The 19,900-nt window shown below is 42.1% G+C and overlaps 2 protein-coding genes across 7 annotated transcripts in view; one reads left to right on the forward strand and one right to left on the reverse strand.

The window, feature by feature from the left end:
- LOC114255312 overlaps nucleotides 1–19,900 on the forward strand; it is a 285,016-nt gene that overhangs the window by 235,651 nt on the left and 29,465 nt on the right. For all 6 annotated transcript variants that reach the window (XR_004964951.1, XR_004964950.1, XR_004964948.1 and 3 more), the window contains one exon: nucleotides 16,163–16,224. The gene's annotated coding sequence lies outside the window, so the exon portion shown is untranslated. The remainder of the gene's footprint in view (nucleotides 1–16,162; nucleotides 16,225–19,900) is intronic.
- On the reverse strand, nucleotides 9,673–11,221 carry LOC118647817. Its single transcript, XM_036293401.1, has 2 exons — nucleotides 10,934–11,221; nucleotides 9,673–10,730 (listed from the first exon to the last, which is right to left on the reverse strand). Exon 2 carries the CDS (start codon nucleotides 10,710–10,712, stop codon nucleotides 10,134–10,136), a length of 579 nt encoding a protein of 192 aa, XP_036149294.1. The 5' UTR covers nucleotides 10,713–10,730; nucleotides 10,934–11,221; the 3' UTR covers nucleotides 9,673–10,133.

Genomic DNA, 19,900 nt, shown 5'->3' on the forward strand with positions numbered 1-19,900 from the left:
AGTAGATTTGTGCAAATACATATATGAGGATATATTCGTGTAATAGTAAAGGAGTAGATGAACCCGACCTCGTCGGACACAATAGTTTTTTCTATCCTTTTCACCCTTGAGGCTTCTTATTTTCATAGAACGGCAAAGGTGTAGCTTAACATGGAAATTTACATATCAATAGCTCCCCTACTAAGCTAAGTTCGCAGGTGTACTACCCCATGCAATATAAAAGAACAAACCTTTTGGGACAAGTGTGCTACGGCGAGCGCTGCGGAGAAACGGTTACACCACGATTTTTGTTCCCTCCTCTTTCCATCTCGGTCGCTCGTTGGCCGTTCCCTTCGTCTTTTGGTTACGTGCAGGGACCACGGCGAGAGAAGGAAGGTTCGCATTATCGAGGGGTCGGGAATCGAGGGTAACCGTGTGCGCAGTGTATGGGAATCTCACAGGTGTATGGTTTTCTAAGAGAGCGGAGGACTTCGCCCCGGGCAAATGTTCGTTCGCCGTGTACGGGGGTGCGCGCGAGGCACAGGGGGGAAGGGGGGGGGTTATGACTGTGATGGCGATATTAAAACACAATATCCTGCAGAACGAGAGAGAGCGCGACGTAGGTAAAGTACGGCGATGGAAAGTGATGACACTGCTCGAATGCACGTGCATGGGAATTCGATACTCGCCGCTTGAAAGACGGAGAACGAGGGAGATAGACCAGACGGGTCAAGAGTACTACCGTAAAGTCCCACGGATCGAAGCCTTGGAAATTTCAATCGCTCCTGTAATCCTTCATCCATCGATATGTCGAGAGATTATCTACGGTGTCTGCACGTGGTGAGGCAAGGCAAGAATATGCGTCGTAACGTCGTCTACGAAGAACCGCAATGTCTTTTATGCATTAGTCATTATCCATCTAATACATAATTGTACATATTGAATATACTCATGAAGCTCTGCGTGACTGAAATTAAGAAAAATGTAAGGAGATGTCTGTTAATGGCATCATCAATCAGACCCGGCAAATGGCTCTACCAATGATACAATCGCAATAAAACGGTAGTCGTAAACGTTCCTACCATCGTGACCATGAAAGGGTTAATGTTTATCGAATTTAATGACATCGATGCTAAAAAGATACGGTTAGTAGTGGTTTGTTAAAAAGTACATTGAACTAACGAAAAGAACGTAGAGCTGTTGAGCCGAAATTGTCACTTCAAGGTATCGTCGAAATCCATGCATTATTTACATTACTTATCATTATGTAACGAAACCTATCGGGTATTATCGTGTTTAAAGGAACAAACTACGTCGATTTTCTTATCACAATTCTGATTCATTTTTCCCTCGTGTATACTAAATAGAATATGAATCAGGAATGTGATAACCTAGTTTGTGATGATAAACAGAAACACAAATACATTTTTATATATTTTACATATATATACAATAATAATTTAATTATAATTTTTTCATAATTTTTATAGCTTATATTTAAATTATGGAAAGTTATAGAAAAGGGTATTATTGATGGCAACAAATTATAAATATAATAATGTGATTATTACACCTAGTAAATTTAAATAAGTGCAGCAAATTATCGATTCTTCGAAAATAAATATTTCATACTCTTTCAATATCTGTTGCGTAATACTCAACTCATTGTCAAACTATAGTTAAAAATTGCTGGGCTTTAACCACGTAGTTAGAACAACCCCCTTTTCCTACGTGATAATAAAAGGGATTCGTGTTGAGCGAAAAGATTATTATCCTTGAAAATTATTCATAGCACTTTGAAAACCGATTGAGCTTGTACCCGTTTCTCCCAACAAGTCCTTTTCTTCCGAGCTAGACGGGTAAGAAGGAAGAAAAAAAAAGGCGAACATCTTCGACGCCCAACACATACATCCCATGTGCAAATACGATAGCAGCGTTTTCCGTTATAAATTTCCCGAAAGCGAGTAGGGCGTAAATCGATCAGGTACTGCCTTTAGCTCGGATGATGTTTTGTTCGTTTTTGGGCCTTGCTCCCGTACAAGAGGGAACCGAGGGGCCTGATGAGTCACGGATGGTGCCCTGCGGCGAGACTTCAGTGACTCTCAAGTTGCTTTCTGCACAATTTTCGCACCAAAATTATTATTTATTTTTTTACGTGGTTATCGATAAAAGATTCAAATGCATTACGATCCTGATTAATATACATATAACAATATTTTCTTAAAGTTAATTTTGATATTTGGTAATGAAAAATTGAATATTTTCTGTACGGATTTTCTTAAATTAAAATTAAATTAACGATTTAAATTTCGTACATATCATACATATATATATATATATATATATATATATATATATATATACACGTGCGCGCGCACATCACCCACAACGAAGATGTCAAAAATATAACGATAAAAAATAATATTTGTTCTCGTCTATTATTTTAATAAATATTGTTCTCTTGTTGTATTATTTTCAGATTAATATATCTCTGGATGCACACAACACACACACACACACACGTGTCGTAGAGTATAATTTAAAAATAATTTTTACTTCTTTTGATTATTTGCGAGAAAATTGTCTGATCACTGATCACAATAATTGGTACAGATTTATCTGCAAAAAGAACGAAAAGAGAACCTTCGACGATAGCCAGGGGTAAGGAACACGTGCAAGTCTGTACGGTCCAGGTTCCCCCGCCCTCCCCCATAAACGTGTTCGTATTCCAACGAATGTGTGAGTTGAGATATAGGAGCCTTTTCCCCTCTCCGTCGTTCGTCTCGACAGCCACTACCTCCTCTCTTCTCTGCTCTCTGTCCTAAGTTATATCCAAGGGGAGATTTGTATTTGTGCATCAGATGTATTGTTTGTGTAAGTTGGCTTCACTGACAGGTTAGCCACCTGTTGACTAACCTGAACTTTAGGCCTGCGACGAAGTTTTTTAAACTACCCCTTTACCGATCAATTCGAATCTTTGTTTTCTTCTCAGAGGGAGTAGGGTTACAAAGCCTATTTTTAACCCGAACCACATGAAAACTGCGCATTTAAAATCGATGTCCGCCAATCCGATGCACTTCTTTCCTTCTTCACCATCTTTCCTTCCCCTCCCTCTCTTTCCCATACAAAAAGCACACTAGGGAACTGCGGAGTTGCGGAGGATCTTGCAAACTTTGGGAAATCCTTTGTCAAGAATGCTATCGAAAAACCTGTAGTGAAACGTTCGAGTTTTCTTTACTCCCAAGATATTAAGGTGTTTCTCATTATTGTTGAAGCAACTCTCGATATTGTTCGCATGTAAAGCTCACAAACTAGTTTCTATATTGACTGTCTGTTTAAAAATATATCCTTTTCAAATCACATAATTGTAATGGTTCAAAAATAGTTTCACAGACAACATTTTCCAATTTTCAATCCAACAGCAAGACAAAAGAGTTTTTAATGAGTGTCATATACTCATTTTTTATGAAAAAAATGATTAGATAACTATGTCAAATTTTAATGTGAATCTCTCAAAGTTTGAATTTTTAGGTCATATAAATCTAAGATATTAGGACAGTTTATGTTCTACCAATTATAATTTAAAAAATGCAGAGTAATTTATATTAGCAGAAAGCCATAAATGCTAATCAGTCGCCTTGTTACGGTCTATAATTTAAGAGAAGTGCAAGCACAATTTGTTTTAGATGTTCGAAAGCGAAAAATATCGATTTAATTGCGAATATGATATATTATATATATATATATATATATATATATATATGTATGTATGTATATATAATATATTAGACAATATAGCTTGAAGCGCGACCCTAGTCTACTCGATCAAAACGAAACGACGTTTTTACGAGGCTTTAATTGCGATGCAATTAAGACGGTGGTCTATCTCTCTACGATCTGATCTACTAATACAATCTCCCTTAATTTCTAAATGCTGCATTAATCTCGCGCGAGATATCCTTCGGGACCTTTAATCAAACCGCGTTTCCTCGGTCTTCTCTTATCTCAAACAAACCTGTTTTCTGACAGAGTAGACACGAAAACACCGAGTGATGAATCACAGTGCTCTTATAAACATCTCATTTTTACTTACGACGACATGTTTAATGATAAATGACTTCAATATCATTTAAGAACTGTCATTTAGGGACACATTAGGACGTTATTGAGTCAATAGCGTCAATTTATCACGTTATCATTTAAGAACACTTTAATCATTATTTTAATTTCTAATTAATTATAATTACATGCTACTTAGACTGTTATAATATTTAATATCATATTTTACACACACACACACAAATATTGTATCAAAATATCATACATATCTACATAAAAATAAAAGATTGTGCCGTATCTATGTTACTCCGTCCCTTTTTTTTCTAGATTAACATTTCCGGAAGCGATTAATGCAAATGCGCGCGCGATAGTCACAGACCATGGTCACAAGAAATCGAACGTGATATGTTTGAGACGAGTTGAAAAAAAAAAAGGAGAATGTTGATTGGCGCGTAAATAAGGTAGCGGAGCATCTTTAGTTGCGACCTTACTCTACGTATATATATACGATACAATCTCAGCAACGAAGATATTCATGTCGGAATGAGATTTCCATCCGGAATTGCCTGGCCCGATTCCAGCTGAACCTACGAGGCGCCCGGCTGCGCGGCGATCCTTCCAACAATCCTGCAAATCGATTCAAACATATTCAAAGCTATTCTCCCGATATATACGCGGATACTGTCACCATACTATAATAACCACCGGACTACAATAGAGCTCGTTGTCACACGTTTCGTTTAAATCAAGCGTATTCTGACTCACGTAGACGCGGCTCACGTGATGAACCCCATATGTTTGCGATAGAACAATTTAATAAGAAAGACATTCAATCACGTGAATTTCCCGTTCATCGCGCCGTTCGTCGCTGTCTTTACATTAGCTTTTTCCTTTTAGTGAAAATGGTTTATAAATTGGATCTATGCAAATGCGACGTGGCTCTAGAAATATATAAATTACAAATTATTACATAAGAGATATATACATTTAATCTGGCTGGCGATCTAATCTACGCATTTCATTTTCCAACGGAAATAGTCGTGGCAGTTCTATTAAGAGCAGTCGGCAAAACGTTTACGTTACGATTGTACCGCTAGACGTAAAAAAAAAATGTATGATATCTGAAGTTATAATTATTATAAGATAATGCGGCGCGTGTTAATTATGACGCGACTCGTTTGTCTCGGAACAACTCGTGGCCGCTTGTATCTTACACAGTTTACGCGCAGATGAGCGCTAGGAACGGGAGAAAAAGAGAGAAAGAGAAAGAGGAGGACAGGAAGATGGTCGATAAGCGCGCTCAAGGGTGCGATTATGTGGGAAAATAGAAATTATCTCATCCAACAGCCGCTTGGCACTCGGCTATCGCGCATCACGGAGCGCCGAGATATGGGTTTCGTTTTCCTAATCGCGGAAAATGGTTATAATTAAAAGGACCCCCTGAGCGCGCGGCGGCGTGCGAGCAACAGGAGTGCCTCGCACTCGCGGAAACTGCAAGTGCACCGGCACAATAATGCCCGCGGGCAAACCGTCCGTTCGTTCGTACGCTCGCTTCCTCGCTCGCTCGCCATTGGCCGACGCCTAATTTCCTTTCCGTTATTCATAGGCAACGCGCGCTCTCTATCTCTGGTCTATCTCTGCTGCAGCTTTACGGCTAATTAGCTGATCGATCTACTTGCGCCGCGCGCGCGGCGGCGGACAGAACGCGGCTATAATTAAGTCAACCGGGTATCGTTGCGCTCTTGATTACTTCTATCGATGATTGCGGTTTAATATCGCCCGTTAGCGCTGCACCCCAATGAGAGAGTATCACTCACGTGTTGCGAGTACACGCGATCTGCACGCCTGTCCGTCATTGAACTTATATTAAACTTCTCTTTCTTCTTCTCGTACAAATTCAATGAATTGTGTTAGTGGTATTTTGTACGTACACATATAGCGCGAAAGATTAATTTTCACATGGGCAGATTTCAAGTTTCCGCATTATTCAACTTTCGATCTCAAGACACTTTTCCAACGTGGCGTTAATAGTAAAATTATTATCGATTCTAATTAATTGTTCGTGTGACAATTCGTACAAGTAGCCTCCGTAAACACAGCGTATTATAATTTAATGTGCACTCGAATTTTAATAATCGTAAACCGCTGCACCATTGAAACATTAATTGCACGGAATAATAGGCCTGGAGAAGTCATTAATTGACGATTCGCGTGCACTCGCGAGATGAGCGTATTTAATTCAATTAATGTGTCGCTTGTGCGACGCGGGCGATACAATCGGTCGATTACGCGCGCCGAGGATTCGTACTACGGTAGGCTTGTGCGAGAGAGAAAATCATTGGTAACGAAATGTTGCGGTCTGTTAACCCGCGACAATCATCGCTGAGTCAGCGTTTTAAACAAAAATCGTTGGGCTGTTGATAAAAGCGAAGTGTCTCATTTTGTAGTACGCTTGCCTGAGTCTTAGGCAGTCTCGTAACGTTGACGCTGGTGCGGCAACGTTTCGATGGCGTCATTTCTCTCATAATAATAATCGTTGGTCTCTTTTTCTTTTGTTTACGCCAGCGAATCATATCGCCCGTAATTATGCCATTGTCAAAATTGTGCAACGAAACGGATTCGATAGATTAGTTGACTAATATCGCTATCTGTTAGAAAATCTAACATAAAGGCTCTCATGTATTTGTATTATATTTGACACGTGAGGTGTCAAATACATGAGAGAGATGTAATAAATAGACATAATGATTGTATGTATATAAAAGACTATACCATCCATTAAGAAAATTTAATATAAAATTTGATGATCGAGTTATTGTAAAATTATGTAATTATGATTACATTATGCAATTAATAATAAAACTTCCTTCGATTGGGAGGCGAATACTCTGTGTTTGATTCTCCCGACATCTCGTCCGATATTTTCTCATTTGCAGTTGAACATTTGATGAGAGAAGCTGGCATACTGCAGTTTGCAAGAACAATCGGTCACTGACACAGTAAGAGAGGTAATAATAACGGGAAAACTCGTTACGCGTGTTGGATGTGTTTAGTTTTGTTGTTGGCACACTGCGCCATGCAATAATACCGTGCGGTTTGATTTTGACAGAGACACTTGAGTGATAAAAGTTTTTACTGGCCGACGGTGCGGGGATATCGTTGCAGAAAATTGCCGTTCGATTGCGCACTACCGCGTAATATTGTAATCTTACGCGGGACAAAGAAACCCTCGCGTGTCCGTGGACGATCGAGATTGGACCGTCGATAGTCGTAACGGTTATCTGGGTTATCTCACCTGCCGTTTATCCAGGCGATTTCGTCATAGCAAACGTGATGGACGGAGGTAGCGTTTTGAACGCTTTATTTACCATACAAGGCACGCTGTGTAATAACTTAGTATAATTTCATTGAAATTTCTGCGATGCCATAAAGCTACGTTATAACAAATTTTAATGTCGCGCGAATTTGATGCAAAATTTCCTTCTTTAAATTAACCGAAACGTATTAAAATAGTATTAATAATACAGATGCCGCAATTGAGTCATCTCATTTAATTGGGTTATCTTACTGCCTTTTATCTAAACGTTTTCGTGACTCCACAGACAAAGACACAATGCTTTGTTTTATTATATAAAAGTACAATGCGTTATATAAAAGTACAATGCAATATTAAAAGAATTTTATGTAAATTTTATGTAAATTAATGTTCTCTAAAAATTAATAAAATTTTTTTCTAAAAATTGTGTAAGTTAAAATTTTCTGTGATTTAAATTCTGCTCTTTTTAAATAATCGAAATATATATATATATATACTAGATATTCTTCGAGAATAGAAATGAAAGCATATCGTATAAATCGGAACAAAATTACGATTTTAAAATGCAAATGCTGCAACAGGTCTGGATCGAATCTATTCGCCAAGCCATTCACCGCGTTAAAACTGTCCAAAAACTTTGAAAAAAAAAAAAGGATACTTTCAGATAAATCTTATAATGACAGGGTCTATTAGGTTACTTGATTTATATTTTAATTATAGTTTATTGTAGTTGCTGCAAATTTATTTTTTTACATTCGCCCGCATCTTAGACCGCTGTCACTGGTGCTCCCGTCTTGACAGGAAGGCTAAGACTACCATTTGTCACATGTTTACTTTGTTGTTAAGGACCTTTTTTCGTTCTTCGATGCTATTTTCTTCTTTTTTGACCTATATGTTGTTGATGTCTGATTTTGCATCTAGTGTACCATCTACCTGCTTTTCTAGCTTTTTTCTTCTTTTCCTCTTTCCCTCTTTCCTCTAGAAAGGTTTTTTTGATCCATGTTTATATCTCAGGTAACATATTTGCGTTGCAAAAGATTTCCTTATATAAAATTTGTTTCTTTCAAAACAAGTGTGATACAAATACTACTATTTTTTGGAAATGCTTTTTATACAATATACGTTGAATGACAATCCCATCCGTCCTATGTTCACAAATTCACGGTCGAATATGCGGATCATATTATTTCGTATCTTACTGGAATAAAAACTTGAAAACGTAGAAAATGTAATTTTATTTTATACGTTTCTTTAGACGAAAGATATAAAAAAAATATTCGTTTTAAAAACAAAAGAAATCATTGCTTTATTTGATTATCAATCAACAATAATTGTATATGAATTTATTTCTAAATAACTGTAAAGTTATATTGACAGCAAAAAATATGTTAATATTACGTAGCGAGAATTACTTTTGTGGTTGGATAAGATCGTTGCTCTCGGTTCGATCTATTATTCGCGATACAATGCACGTGTGCGCAACCAATCATCAAACCGTGTAAAAAATATCATCTAAAACACGCCTATCTTTCTCTCTCTCTCTTTCTCTTCATTTCTTTCTTTATCGTTTCCTTTGCACTCCAGATAAATAATTGCGTGTCATTATGCAAACGGCGTACAGAGTCATCATCGACACGGGCACAATGATGCTAATGACACGAGATAGCTAATGATTCTAGTCGCCGCCGGTACGAGCAATCAGAGGGATTGGGTAAGGTTACGGTGTCATGGTCAATCGTGTTTGTATTACCAACGGATCGAAGAGAAGTGGTCTCCTCTCGTCGCTTCTCCGTCGAGAAAAAGTACGTTGCATCTCTCTCTTTCTCTCTCTCTCTCTCGAGAACGTTGTGGCAGCGTTGCGCGGCGGTTACCGTAGCGCGAGACTCGAACAACCTGTAATCTCGGAATTAACTCTTACTTCTCTTTCTCTCTCTGTTTCCTCTCTTTGCCTCTCGTTCTGTCTCTTGATGGAGAGTCGCCAAAGGAGAGAGCGGCGATCGGCGTAGAGGGAGAGGAAGCAAGGCCAAGTTTAGATCATCGACGACGACGACATCGTCGGTCCCGCGAGCAAACTTCACTCTTCCACCGAGTGCAACAGCGCGCGCTCCTTGGCTCGCTCGTAGGTTAGCGAGGATCCTAATGAATGAGAGGCATTCCCTTTCGTAATCTCGTCTCTAATTGCACGTCGCGTAACGGCCTTTTCGATCGATCGTTAAGGTGCCTCGTTCAAGGATCCCCGGCGAGACTTGCGCGCGCACGTAGGGGGAGTTCGCCTAGTGCCGGACACCTAAGGTTTTTTCAGGATAAATAAAAAACTATTTCGTTATATATTTTTTATATTGTATTTATTACAAGTTAACATATTAGAAATCAAGATAAAAGAACAAAATAATCAACTTTGTCAGAACAATTATCTTAAATCACAGTTAATCTTTGATTTATGATTTTAGTGAAACATAAACTGGCCCCTAATACCGGACACAATAAAAGTAAGTCCCCTAACGCCGAACAACTTTAAAATAATAGGTACCGATCACAAATATAGTTAGCAAAACACTCAGAGATATCCACACAAGCTAAAAAATAAAAAAATAAAACAAAAAATTTTTCAGACGGCAAAAGAGGCACAGATTTACCAAAGGGCAAGAATAAGTTTCGTATAGAAGACACAAACATATTATTTGATGCATTAATAACCGGACTTAAAAGAAGTGTATGACAAACTAGAAAAAAGATTTCGCGTTTTCTCATAACCAAGAACCCTTCAAGGTAATTAGCTTCAGGCCCGGATAAATGTGCCACTGCTGTTTGTTTTCGGTGCTTTGTTTCTTTTGTTAGAAGGAGGAAAATTATATTGATTCATGAGTTTTTCAAGATTTGAGAAGAACAAATCTACCTGCGGCTTATTAAAACCTACAGCTCGCATCATACTCGTAGACTCGGGTGTTCTTAGTGATAAATCAGGATGTCTAGCCATAAAATCATAGTAAAAATGTTTACCAGCTGTTCTTTTTTCAGTGTTGAAGCGATGAGGAAGCTTTAGCTCTACAGCTAAGTCATATGCCAACTTTAAAAATTCTTTTTTCATAAGTGGCAAACATCGATTAGATAAGTCTTTTACATGGTTCAATAATTGTTCTTCATATTCTGGTAGGAATGTTTTGGTGAATCTACCAAGCTTAGGCTGCAATGCAATTTCTTCACCGGACTTTAGGCAGGTTATTTTGTCATGTAAAGTGCTTTTAGGAATACTATACTTTAGCGCAGCTTCTCTCAGTCCCATTTTTTTTGACAAAACTTTATCAAGAGCAGTTTTCAAATTATCCTTATCCCATGATCCTTTCTTTTTATTCTCCATAATGCCTCCTAGGTTTTTCTATTCTCCAAAAACAAAATATTATAATTCAATATTATAAAAATAAACATAGACACATAACGTTGACATTTTCATTGTCCGGCATTAGGGGAAAATGTTCTGTCCGGTACCAGGGAACAGCGAATATCCAAAATAAAAAAATATATTTTTTGAACTGTATCTTTTTATATAAAATACACTGACGTAATTGAAAAAGTACTTACCAAATTACTTAATAAAAATATAAGTCAATATTTAATCACAAGAGTTTTGATAATATACTCTTCTAAAATTTACGCAGTACAATTTTTTTCTTCCGAGCGCAACGATTGATAGTTCCTATTTGTTTACTGCGTGTCGCAAAAGCGTGTCGCTAGGTCCAAGGTTATTACTCCCTCCCTTTCTCCTTTTGCCACTATAGCGTTTTCTGTCGCGTTTCTATATGTATAGATATTTGTTGTGTCCGGCAATAGGTGCCGTCCGGCGTTAGGCGAACTTCCCCTATATCTGGATCTCTCTCTCTCTCTCTCCATCGCGCGAAATGCACCCGCAGGCTCTATGATTAACGACGCTAATGGCAACGAGCCGCGGCGTGTGCGCGCGGAGACAATGCGTCTCCGCGATACGGTGCGATGCGATGCAATACAATGCGACGCGATATATCTGAAAGTCGCCGGCGCGACCGGTGATCGATCTAACCGCCGATAGCGCGCGGCGACTGCGATTGCCGGCGATTAAGGAGCCGTAATGGCCCGACATTATGCATGCCTCGACGGGGAAAATTGTTACCGATTACCGATCGAAGGATATGTAATTTTTTAATTAAGACACCGCCGGGGAGACTGCGCGTTTCTTTTTTTAGATCCGCATCTTTGTCCCGCGTAACGTGTCGTCCCTCGCGATGATCTATGACATTATCGCTCCGCACGACGAATTACTACTACATATTGTTTATTCTCCCGTATTGTGAGAAATATCAGATGCATACGTGGTGATTCGTGGAAGACTCATTGTACCGTCGCGTCGGCACGCGACTTCTCTCGCGCTTCGCGATTTCCCAACGGTATCAACGTTTCGCCATCCAAGTGAGAGAATAATAACTAAGAACTATTCTTTCTCGAAATAAAACAACCCGAAGCTATTACCCGCGTTCAAACAATGCAGGTTCACGAGATGACCTTAAAACAATACGTGGCGTGACGTTGAGATAACATGCGGTCGATGCACGCGTGCGTTCATGCGTATACGTGCGTGCGTGCCGAGTACACGCAGCTACGAAATGTAAGCATAGCCACGTGTTACGAGGCAACACGTGTCGCGCGGTGCTAGTGAAAATAAATCACGCGTCTCGAGGGCGAAGGAGCTTCCAGAGAGGGCAAGCGACCGCGGCTGGAAGAAATTCGAGAAAAAGGCCGAAGTTCGAGACCCTCGTCAGCTGGTCCTGTTCTGTCTCGTGCCATCCTGAGGACAAAATGAGAAAAAAAAAGAGGGAATGAAGGACGAGATGTACGCGGAAAAAGATTGCAGCCCGTTGTTGTTGCGCGTAAGGATCACGTTTCTATTTTGGCCGGGAACAGAAATCTACGTAAGAGGGATTGCGTTTCGAAAATATGGCAGAGTTTGGTACAGAATTGTTCTGAGAGCTGCGCAATTGCGAGTTCCGATTATATTGTGCGAATTATTAAAAAGTCGGTAAGTGCGGAGCGTGAAACACGTGTATACATATGACGGGACCGATTGCAGCGCACGTCCCGCGTTTCCATACGGCAATACGAATTTACGCGCCGGCCCGAAAGTAAACTTACGAGAAGTCTTAAACCTGCGCCCCGTTGAGACACCATTAACGCTCTAGCAGCCGGTCGTTTTATGGACAACTTTGTAAGGCGCATTAAAAAATTGATCGTTGGACGTTTCTCTAACGGCCGCTTAACGGGCATAACTCCTTCCTTCTTTTCCAGTAAATCGATCGCCTGTCAGACGAGTGACTGACAAAGGAAAGTGTTGCTGCCCTATTGGCGCCCTACAAAGAATATACTTGTAAATTTCTACGGGCGCGTTAATGTTCTTTTTTACGCTCCTAACTGGAAGGTCTCCTCACGTTTATGTCCTCCGTCACATGACACTCTACGCTCTACGTCGATCGGCGAACCGTAACCTTTCGTCGTAATAATGTTGCACGTGAAAAATAAGAAGAGATTCCATAAATCGATACCTGTCAAGTGGCCGATCCACATGGATGATGCCCCTCGAAGATATATATTTGTAAAGTTCTACGACCGCGCGTGTTAATACATTTTTTTACGTTCGTCACGTTTTTCGACGGTAGTTGTTTGGTTTATGGCCCGCGCGAAGAAATGGCCCGGACTGACTATAACGTTTCGTCAGCACGTGTCAAAAGCGACCTTTTAGTACGAAAGTTTGTATACATATGTTGATGGTTTCCGTTGAATAATTAAATACGTGAAAGAGGATCTTCTGTGTAAGAGAAGAATCTGTATTTTACTCGAAGCTGTGATATTCTAAAGTAAACTCGCGCACAGACATACAACAAAGATGATGAAAAGACTGTAATTTGCGAGAAACCGCAAACGAGTAATCGTGATTATAAGGACAGCGAATTGAATCGAGTGACGTGGAACGAAAGCGGAGGATTCGAGAGTGACGTCAATTGGAGATTTTACGGAAGGTTCTAACAACGTTTGTGGCAACAGAGCCTTTTGTGGAAACGGCATTCATGCACTTGGGATCTTCGCGATTACCGAGGTGAGACGATATTTGCGCGATGACTGTTCCTCATTCTCACGGAAGAAGAAAAACTCGTCAGCTTTGTTGCGTTACACAGGTGGTCTGAGGTGCATCGCACGCATGAACGCGCCCGCGCGCGCGCATTTACCAAAAGTGTAGTCGCTGACGCCTGCATCGCGAATCCGAGATTTACCCGATGAATCAGAGGGAGCTAATTGCGCAACGCGTACGTGCTGCTTTTACGGCTAATAACTTTCATGAACGTCCTTAACGCGAGAAAGAAACAAAGATTTCCCGTCGCAGGAGGAATCGTCGTAACAACGTTGCGTAACTTTAATCGTAATTCAAGGATATCCGGGAGGGGGTGAGATCTTTACAGGAGCCAAGAAGTCGATAATTCATAATGGAGCTCAGCTAGTTTGGCTAAAACAAATATGGAACGCTCCCCTAACACGACAGAGAATTAGCGCGACTGTGCACACTGAATCATCCTAACGTCTCTGCTAATTGCAAATCGATTGGTAATAGCACACCGATGCGAATGTTTGCCGAGGAAACAAGATCAACAGAGCATTATCGCCGTCTATCATGCTACATCTTTGATCACATTATAGATTATCGACGTATTAATTGATGTATTAAGTAATCCATCTTAAAATCTCCGGGACTCTACATGCACATTTTATCTCTTTGGTTGAACAAAGGATTCCGCGCGTTAAAATTCGTAGCAAACCATATCAATCTTGCTGTGTACATTCGTTAAACGATTTTACGCCCGAGAGATAGAGCGATACGCCCGAGACACTCAATTTTCCGATGCTGTACTACGGAATTAACCAAAGGACGTGTATCGGATCGCAATTACCGCCGTCTCCACGGACTCCCTACTGATTACAAATCGACTTATTACCAAGCACATATGTACAGAGAGGCCGATGTTTGTCGCCGCATCGGGTACTGCCGGGCATTATCGTCATGTATCGCGTAGGGTGTACCAGTTTTGATAACAGGTCTTGAGGAGCGTCAGCCGGGCGCGGAGTTGCGGGTGTGTTCGCCAATCCGGAAGCAGTAAGGCAGTGGACCAAGGTAATCTTGGACCGTCCCAGTGGTTATCCACGGTGTTTGGCGTGATCTATGTAGTCAGGTACCTGGATCAATATCCAGCGTACATGTTCGAACGCTAGTGTGCGTTCCAAGAGGGAGGCGTACATCGCGTTTCGGGGTGTCCTCTCTCGCTCTCTCTCTTCTCTCCCTCTTCCTCTATCTATCCCTCGGCCCTTCCTCGCTGCTTCTCACAAATATATATATATATATATATATATATATATATATACATGACCCGAGCGTACTACGTACTACGTGTCTAATTAGCGAGGCAAACAGTGTAGTTTCTGGATACCGAATGGTAAGTACACAGAATGGAGGGGGAAGGGCAGAGACCCGGCGAATCGCATTGTCGTGTCGATCTGAACGCGCTTTGAAGGTTACTCCGGCTGCTTCCTCCACGATTGACATCGTGACGATAGGGACGCCTAATTCGAAACTGTGATTCCTGATGAAATTGCCAAGTTGCTTAAACGTTAGTTAATTAGATCAAGGTGCTGAATCTGTAGGCTGTAGGTCGCTTTACCTCCTTTGTTCTTTCTCTCTCTTTAAATGTCATAGATAATATAATCAGCGAGTGTAATGGCGACCTTGAATTTATCATAGTTTTTTATGGTAAATCGTAAACACCAGTTATCTCTCTCTTTCTTTCTCCCTCCCCTGGGAAACAGATACTAACGGTGCTGGGCGTAGAAAACGTCGTCATTTACGTTTTTAAATCTACGAACGGGGTGTCATCTCAGCGTTTTATATTTCACGTCTGATCAGATTAATATAAAGATAATATCTCTAATAAGAGAACGAAGCGTGATCCCGAAATCGTATTCGGACCGTTTCGACACCGGCCCATCTCACCGGAATAACGGTAGCGTCCGAGACTAAAAGAACGATAAGGAGGACGAAGGAGAGGTTGACGCCGGGGCAAAGACGGCGACAACGACGATGATGCAGGGCCCTTGAGCACGCAGCTCGGGCCGCGCCGCGCCGGCGTGCATTATGCCGTCGTGCAATGCCTATCTCATCCAAGGCCAGTTGTACTACAGCTACGCGTGTTATATTGCATATTACAGAGGAAAATAAATCGTTGCGCAACCGCCGCGCGCGGCCGAGGCACGATGGAGCGCGAGGGTGCTGCTCGATGCACGCGCGGTGGCATAAAATTATTGCCTCGTTTATTCCAGGCAATGATCTCATTGCCTGGACGGTCGTATCGAGACATCGATCACCGCAACGTGAAATCGATCGACGCGGTGTGACGGAGGGGAAAATTTTTTTCTTTTCATCGTCCTTAAACGAACCCTTTAAACTCCTTTTCTCTTTGCTATTCTTGAATAACGTATATTCATCACGTCATGTGCACGTACGTACGTACACTGCACTTGATGAAATTTATTTTGTAGTCAGGACAGCTTGATTTCCTTGAGCGCTGTGACAGAAATATAAATAATATAAATAAACGCATAGCACGCATGCACGTCAGTGCAGTTTAATTTAATTGACACCACCTTATAATTAGAGACAGAGAATATAGATGCTAAGTCGTTCTATAATTAAATAAATATTACTTATGAAATACGATACACCTTCTCTCTTACTTTCTACAGGTTCCTACGTACGGATTCGCGAGGAGACCTGTCAAAGGTGCAATAAAATCAGGATAATTCGCGTAAGTAGACGTGCCAATATATCTCGACGCTATTATAAGCAGAGACGTTGCTGAAATATTACGGACGCTTTATCGTGTCACGGCGATACATTTCCTTCCACGTCACGCGCGAGGCGCACGACGAGGCTCGATTGTCGTCCACTTGAAAATATATAAAAAGCTCGTTAAACCGAGACGCGTGTATACGCAGCCTCCCGCGGGGTACCGGTGCCCGCGCGCGCGCGCGCGAAGACTCGAGGCCCTTAAATTCGGAACCGGGGGGATACATGTACACGCTACAGCGAGAGAGAAAGATCGGGAGGAGGGACCAGTGAGAGTCGAGTATAAATACACTGGGGGAGATCGAGGTCCCTCTCGGACCAGAACCCTAGCAATAAAAAGGAGGGTACCGAGGAAGAAAATAAGATGAAACAAAGTATATCGGAGAACCGGCTCATCAGCTGGTCGGACTGGTCTGTTGTGTTGTCGTCCTCCTTCCGCTCGCTCGCCGCGCTCGGTTGTCCTCTCCCTTCGTCACGAAAGATTGTTACTGCCCTGAATTTTATTCGGAATATACGAAGGGCCAGCTCCTCGAGAATCACCGGGTTTATGATTGATAAATGGTCACGTAAGAAGCACAATGCGTTCTGTATTCTAAACTCTACATTCACGTCTGAAAATTCGGTACAAAAATTACACTCAAATTTTCTTATTTACGATTTTTCTCGGGAGGGAAATAAACATATTCCATGTAATTATAATATAATTCTATAAGTAAAATTGAAGCTATGCTCGACACTCCGTCTATTATTCATGTGCCTCGCAATGAGAAAAATGTGCAGAAAGAAAGGTGTTGTATGGTAAGAATCACGCCGGACACACCGAGGTCTCTCGGCGCGCTGTCTTCGGTTTGTGTCTTCGGCACAATGAACTGCTCTCGAAACCCGCGTTACGCGACGAGCACCCTGTATTTAGAGGCGACGGCCTTAGTAGCTCGATCGAGGCTTCCGTGGCGATGCACGGCGTCTTTCTTTATGTAGTCTTCTTCAACGGCTTCTTGGCAGCCTTAGGCCCAGGAGAAGGCTCTCTCTCTCTCTCTCTCTCCCTCTTCTTTTCTCTTCCCTTCGCAATCTCTCTTTATCCTCCTCTCTCGTCCTCTCCTGGCAAACCTCCGCGCTTTTTTCCCTTCTCGCGGGAGTCGTCTCCTTTCCTCCGCGCGTCCACCTCGAGATCGCTCTCGCTCTCCTCGCCGCCTCTTCCTTCGCCTGCCTGTTACCTCGGCATCGCTGTCCTCTGCTCTCCTTTTCCCCGCGTTAGTAGGAAAGCCAAGTGGTCCTTTTGCTCGGCGTTCACCGCTGGCGCGCGCGGCCGGGAGGCATATAATTTTCTCGGTGTTTTTATTGCGGGGTAACTTGTCTTCAGGTGAGCCGGTCGAGAGGTGGAGGTGGCAGAGGCCGCGAAGGTAGAGTACTACAGGCACTGCTAACGCGCAGTAGCCTTACTCTCCTCTCCCGTTTCCCTTCTTCCGCCCGGCTCCTCGGCGTCCCTGCATCCCGCTAGTCGAGTCTTTCTCATTCCTTCTCTCTTTCTCCCTCTCTCTCTCTCTCGCACGTTGCTTTTCCCCCTTTGCACGCCCTTCGCGTCTCTTGCACTCTTTTTCTTTCTCTTCCGTTTCTCTCTCTCTTCTGTGCTTCTCCTTTTCTCCTCAGGTGTCTCTGTTTCTTCTCATTCGCCCTCTCGCCTCCTCTTACTTCCTGCACCTCCTGCCCCTCACTCTCCGCAACGGCAGCACCAGCTACAGCAGCAGCATCCTTCGAAGCGCAAGGATTTTGACCCTCGTTTCGTGTTGCTTGCATTTTGCCGCAACTTTCCTGACTTTGTTTTTCGCCTACGGGTAGAGAACTAAGGGGAGGGAGGGAGGGAGGGAGAGAGAGAGAGAGAGAGAGAGAGAGAGAGAGAGAGAGAGAGAGAGAGAGAGAGAGAGAGAGAGAGAGAGAGAGAGAAAGAGAGAAGACGAGAGAGATAAGTTTGACAAACCGTCGGTGCCTCCGTTCTTCTTTTCCGCACAGATTACCTTGGGTACTTAATTCGCGTCTTCTATTTCCGTTGAAACCCACAATCTTGACGAAAAAAGTTGATAGGTCGCAATTCGATTAGGATGCGATTCTTTATTTCATTGTCGCGAAATTTATGCTGTCACCCTTCGCTCTTTTTGAAATTGGGCATAACTCTTTCGTCATGTGGTTGAGCGTCGTTCAAAATAATCTCCGAAATATCAAGTATAATGAAAGTTCAAAAAGTTGTTACGTTTGTCGCTGTATAAAATATATTTATACCCGCAAGTGTAAGAGGCGTTCTTTAAAAACTAATCCAGAAAAACTTGATATATGTGCATGCTTCCCGCCAACATAAATTGTGTGAAGGGGATATTAAAAGTAACTTTCAGTCAGGATAGTTCGTCTCATATTTCGTAAGACCAACAATGCATTATGCATTCTAAGACTCTGGGCGTTTTTACGTTACGCGCATGTTCCACTGTCTACATGTCGACATCCGTGATAAATCCATTTAAAATTCAACGTAGAACGTATTTGTCATCGTGCATGCGAAATTTGACTTTACTCGAGGCTAAATTTCGCACTACATAAATCTTCCCCCGTGTGCTGCCAGCTTTAGTCAAATCTATCGCAATTTACGATCTCCTCAGTCTCTTTAACCGGAGCGCGGATTTTATACCGCGCGCGCGTTCGGAATACCGACGCGACGTCATTCGAGTTGCAATTCACTGAGGCAGCGATCGTGATGCGGAACGTCTTAAACGGCGACGTGCCATAATGCCCGTCCGCGTAATTAGACGATCGAGTCCGCGCACCTGTGCACTCCCATGACGTGTCCCACCACTCGGCACACAATCGCGCTCCAGTGGTTCGCCACATTGTTAAAGTAAAAAAAATCTCCGGCTCTCGATTTGTCAATACGGGATCTCGATGGAGATTAGTCACGTGCGGACGGTAATGCCCAGCGAACGTAGGACGGTGTGTCCCCGCTAAAACGGATCTATTATCATTGCGATTAGTTGCTTAAGCATCAGCACTATGATAGTACAGAGGCAGTCTTAGTGTATGGGTCTTAAGTGAATTACATCTCGCAATCCCGTTGAGGATTTGCGATCGCAATGGATATCCCGAATCGCAAAGCGATAATTAGTTTTTGTTTTTCTATTCTAAGAGAATTTTGCGGGGGGCACTTTTTTCCACACGTGATTTTCTTATCACGTTTGACTTTTTAAGAAATTCTAACGTTAGAAATATAAATATATTTCAAACTTTAATTGTAAATTACACACGCAACGCCTGAATTACGTGAACCTCGTACGGTATGTCGTAAAATTGATATGAAACTCCGTAAACGCACCGGGCGCGACGTGGCTATTGCAATAATCGACAACCACGTGCGCGTTTAGACGAAGGTCGAGTAGCGCAGAAGCATTCGCCAGATTCCAATTTCGTGAAGCTCCAACGGAACCCTATTATACGTACGTCAGAGGCGGAGATGTGCACCGGGAGGCCCACGGTCAAAGCTCGAAGTCGTGCTGCTCGTCCTCGATCGATCGAAGCGCATCGCTGTGGGGATCTCTCGCGCGCGCCACCCTGCTCTCCCTCCCTCCTTCTCCCTTTCCTTCTCTGTTCCTCCTTTC

The sequence above is a fragment of the Monomorium pharaonis genome, chromosome 10, assembly GCF_013373865.1.
Source record: "Monomorium pharaonis isolate MP-MQ-018 chromosome 10, ASM1337386v2, whole genome shotgun sequence".
Classification (NCBI taxonomy): domain Eukaryota; kingdom Metazoa; phylum Arthropoda; class Insecta; order Hymenoptera; family Formicidae; genus Monomorium; species Monomorium pharaonis.